The sequence below is a fragment of the Dendrobium catenatum genome, unplaced genomic scaffold (genome assembly GCF_001605985.2).
Source record: "Dendrobium catenatum unplaced genomic scaffold, ASM160598v2 fragScaff_scaffold_1022, whole genome shotgun sequence".
In the NCBI taxonomy this organism is placed as follows: Eukaryota; Viridiplantae; Streptophyta; class Magnoliopsida; order Asparagales; family Orchidaceae; genus Dendrobium; species Dendrobium catenatum.
Window position 1 is genome coordinate 4,038,854 of NW_021319484.1, and position 5,166 is coordinate 4,044,019.

General features: G+C 30.2%; 1 protein-coding gene across 8 annotated transcripts in view; it reads right to left on the bottom strand.

Annotated features, from left to right (window-relative positions):
* Positions 1 to 5,166, bottom strand: part of LOC110110256 (polycomb group protein EMF2B) — an 81,063-nt gene that overhangs the window by 49,985 nt on the left and 25,912 nt on the right. For 6 of the 8 annotated variants that reach the window (XM_028697962.1, XM_028697961.1, XM_028697963.1 and 3 more), the window contains 3 exons: positions 1,735 to 1,849; positions 1,492 to 1,645; positions 1,292 to 1,360 (listed from right to left, as the gene is read on the bottom strand). In XM_028697962.1, the coding sequence (XP_028553795.1) occupies positions 1,292 to 1,360; positions 1,492 to 1,645; positions 1,735 to 1,849 (338 nt within the window). The remainder of the gene's footprint in view (positions 1 to 1,291; positions 1,361 to 1,491; positions 1,646 to 1,734; positions 1,850 to 5,166) is intronic. The other 2 variants (XM_028697958.1, XM_028697964.1) reach the window with 2 other exon arrangements.

A 5,166-nucleotide genomic window follows, 5' to 3' on the forward strand; every position in this document is an offset into this window, starting at 1 on the left:
TAAGAGTTTGTTCGTCCATTTTCTCGTCTTTAGTCAATTTCGTCCGTAGAAGTCCGCCTCTGTTTTTGTCAAGCGAAAAATATAGGCTCCCTATATTTTTTGCTTGCATCATAAAGTAAATAAGAAAGAACGTAAATTACAATAATATGTAAGCAAAAAAAAAGTAAATAAGAAAGAAGGAAGACTACTCAGCTCGATGGAACATTGATGGAGATTGAATTTTACAATCTCCCTTAAGCGGATTAATGGATGTTATTGATTCCAAGCTTGAATGCAATTTTTTAAAATTTTATTACTAACAATTTTTAGTGAGAATGTTTGCAAGTTATCCATCAGTGGTGACAAGAAAATGCATAGATTAGACCATTATCAATCTACTTTATAAAATGTCTATCCACATCAATATTATTTATGATTGCAGGAGATTATATTCAATAGTGATGGTTGACCAATTGTCAAAGCAGAGTCTCATTGGACATTTCCATTCAACTTTTAAATCTTCAAGAATAATTTTGAATCATTCCAGTTTACAAATTCGTAATGTCAGATATAAATTCAATTTTTGGGCTAGATCTTGCCATCACATTTTGTTTTTACTTCTCCAAGTCATTAGGTTTCATTCTAAGAATGTGCAATATCCTGAAGTTAACCCTATCAACTATAGATCCTACATAATCGCTATTTGTATAAGCTTCAACCATCAGATCATCCATTTTTTTAAATATAATTCCTTTACTTGAAGTTCCTTTTAGATAATATAAAATTTGATGCATAACCATAATGTGGGATTTTTTATGATTGTCCATAAATTGACTTACCATACCAACAGCATAAGCAATATCAAATTTAGTATGTGATAAATAGGTGAGTCTTCCACAAGTCTTTAATAGAAGATCTGTTCCATGGTTGTATCTTCTGGAAGATCTCCAAGTTTATAATTAAATTTCATGAGGCTCTCAGCAAACTTGCATCTAAACCTCCAAATTAATTAAGATTATGTAATTAATATTATTCTAGGAAACATCAAATTGTTTATAGTAATGAAAATCCATTTCATCATTAAAGGATTTAGAAGTTATCATATAAAAATTCATCTAGTAATAACCTTATATAACATCTTCAAAGAATATTTTTTCCTGTTCATCTACAAATGCCTTATATAACATTATATGCTTGGTAGACCTTTACTGACCATTCTCAACTGGATTTATTTTTCATAAAGGTCTACCAAGCATATATGTTATGGTTCCAACTGGATTTATTTTTCAATCATCAGTAAAGATTATATTACCTGGAAAAGTATTAAGGTACTCACCACCCTCTGGCAGATGGTTCTCATCAGAAGTACCTTGAGCTTCCCCTAAAACAATTTTGTTGCAAGTTAAATGGCAATTAGAAAACATCAGTCACATGAAAATTTTAATGAGACGTAAAGGACAATGAACTTAATATATGTTAGTTTAATATCAATGAGCTTCATTTATTCTTTACCAATGCTGACAATAACCATATTTAGATTGGCGCCACGGGCAGTGGACAGCTTTCGAATCTCAGGAATGACAAAAGTAACTTCAGTGTCTTTCCTTCCATATTCATAGAAAGAAGACAATATATGAGACCGACAAACTCCATAAACCGCAGCCTGCTGCTTTCCACCGCAAAAAAGGAAATTGATTAAAAGCAGAAAACTAGACAAAGGCTTAGCATATTGCATTGCATATCATCAAATCGTACCTCTCCAATCGAAATATTAGCAATAGGTCTAACTAGTATCACATACATAGGGAAAAGATTTCGCTGTTGTTGTCCTGAATTCATATTTCCAGGTACTGAAATAATTACTTGGATTCTACAAATAAAAATATTGTCATCAGCTAAGCAGAGAACCAAACACGAAAAGTTCAAAATTACAGCAAATTATGTGTGCTTAATATCTCTAAAAGAAAGGGAAAACATGACTGTTAACTCCACAAAAATGGGTACCTTGATCCGTGTAACTGTAAGCATTAGAGAGTAAGAAAGAAGAGAACAAAAGAAGGGCAAACACCAATAGTTAAAAGGTCGAATGATGCTACAATAGTGCCTACAAACTTGTCCATATAATCATGTACAAAATTTGCCCACATACATTCCTTACATACAATGTGTGAAATTAACCACAGGTTATAGGAAGATATTGGGTTAACTAGTAACCAACAATAAAATAAATGGGTTAGAGAGAAGGCTAAGAAGATTGATAATTTATGATTTAAACTATAGTATTCTAGTATGAATAGTACTAGAAATGGTGTAGGTGTGATTATAGATAAGAGTTTAAAAGATAATATTGTAAAATTAATAAAATTGAGAATAGAATTATAGATTTAAAGATTTTTGTTGATGTTCATATTATTAATATTACAAGTATTTATGCTCCTCAAATAGGTTTGAATATGTATTTAAAAATTAAATTTTGAAATAACATAGATAAATTAATACAGAAGATACGTTTTAAAGAAAGTTTTATTGGGGTGATTTAAATGGACATGTTGGCAGAGATGCAGTTGATTTTAAAAACATTCATGGTAGTTATAGGTTTGGAGCGACTAATAAAAATCGTAAGAACATATTAGATTTTGGTTTAGCTTATAATTTTATAATTGTTAATACCTTATTTAAGAAAATAAATGAGCATCTCATCACATATAAGAATGGATAGAGTAATACTAAAATTAATTATTTTCTTAAAAGAAAAATAGATCGTTTAGATTGCAATTTGCAAATATTGTAAAGCTATTCTGAATGAAAGTTAACGTACTCAACATTGCTTATTAGTTTTATAGCTTAAGATAAAGATGCAGAAAATAAAAAATAAAGTAAAACATTATTCTAGGATTAAATGGAGCATTTAAAGAATATTAACAAAAATATTTTTAAATAAGATTCTAAATCTTAAAATTTTATTTGTGTATGAGGAAGCTAATGTCATGTGAGAAAAAGTAGCAAGTGATATTAAGCATGTTGCTAAGGATATGCTTGGAGTATCAAATGGAACAGCTCCTGATAGTAAAAATAATTGATGGTGGAATAAAATGTGCAAGAAAAAATAAAAAATAAGAAGCTTTGTTATAAAAATTGATTTAATTATAAAAACTCTGATAATTGAGAAAAATATAAAGAAAGCCATAAGGAGTCTAAGAAAGAACATGTAATGCAAACACTTTAGTTTTTAATGAATTATATAATATATTAGATATTAAGGATGGCGAAAGATATACGTATAAGTTATGCAAACAAAGAGATAGAAGTAGCAAAGATTTAGTTCAAGCGAAATGCATTAAGGATGAAGATCAAAAAGTGTTTTTATTAGAAGAGAATATTAAACAAAGAAAAATGAAATTTTGCTAAGCAATTTAATAAAGATTGTGAGAATATGATTGACTTTAGTAACTTTAGCACCCTAAATAAAAAAAAATTGTTTTATCGACGTGTTAGTAATATCAATGTTAGAGAGGCTTTAAAGAAAATAAAGTGTAAAAAAGCTGTTGGATCTGATGATATTCCAATAGACGTATGGAAATGCTTAGGAGATAAAAGGATTTCATGGCTTACTAAACTTTTTAATATTATTTTGAAGTCTAAAAAAATGTCAGATGAGTAGAGAATGAGTGTGTTGATTCTTATTTTTAAGAATAAAGACGATGTACAAGATTGTATGAATTATAGAGGAATTAAATTAATGTGTCATACTTTAAAACTATGGGAGAGAGTTATAGAGCATAGGTTACGACGTGATATTAATGTTTCTCGAAAACAATTTGAATTTATGTCGGGCAGGTCTACTATGGAAGCTAATATATTTATTGAGAGGTTTGATGGAGAAGTATAGAGAGAATAAGAAGGATCTACATGTGATATTTATTGATTTAGAGAAAGCATATGATAAAGTTCTAAGAGAAGCGTTATGGAGAGTTCTAGAAAGAAAAAGGGGTTAATAATATTTATATTCAAATCATTAAGGATATGTATGCAGGAGATGTTACTTGTGTTGGTGGTATGACCAAGTATTTTCCTATTTCAGTTGGATTACATCATGGATCAGCCTTAAGCCCTTATCTATTTGCTTTAGTCATGGAAGTTCTCGCTAGACATTTGCAAGAGGTTGTGCCCTGGTGTATGCTTTTTGCTGATGATATTCTTTGTGTTGATAAAACTAGAGAGTGAGTTGAAGATAAACTTGAATTATGGAGATTAATCATAAGGTCTAAAGGCCTTCGTTTGAGTAGATCTAAGCACAATGGACGAAATATATAATCTATTCATTCAAAGAGTGCTTGGACAAATCAGGTTAACCATCTAGTTGATCAAATTTAATTGAATGTCCATGATGGTGGTGCTTAACATAGGTAAAGACAAGATAAATATTATGCTAAAAACTTACTAGCCTAGAAACCTTGAACTCAAAAAGGTGTCACGTAATTTTGATAAGATTCTCTTTAAATTAAACCACTTAAATATTTCCCAATTGCAATTAGATTATCCAAAGATGACATGCACATGTTGATCACCAAAAAAATGAACACCTCTTGAGCCTCTCAATATAATAGAACTCAAAAAATTTCATTCTCGGGGTAGATTAAGTTTAAGAAAAGAAAGGAGTTAATAATGTTTATATTAATACAAGATTGTGCGAATTATAAAAGAATTAAGTTAATATGTCATACTTTAAAACTATGGGAGAGAGTTCTGGAGCATAGGTTGCGGCTTGATGCTAATGTTTCTCAAAATCAATTTGGATTCATGCTAGGTAGGTCTACTATGCAAGCTATACATTTATTGATAGGTTTGATGGATAAGTATAGAGAGAATAAGGAGGATCTACATATGATATTTATTGATTTAGAGAAAGCATATGATAAAATTCCAAGAGAAGTGCAATGGAGAGTTCTAAAATAGGGGTTAATAATGCTTATATTCAAGTCATTAAAGATATGTATGAAGTAGCCATTACTTGTGTTCAAACACAAGGTGGTTTGACCAAGTATTTTCATATTTCAGTTGGATTACATAAAGGATCAGCCAATAACATCACATGATCCTTTTTTCATTTAACAACACGCAAAACCATCAAAATATAACTCCTAAGTAGAGTTCCCGCGCGTTTCTCGGCAGCGGGTGGCGCGGCCA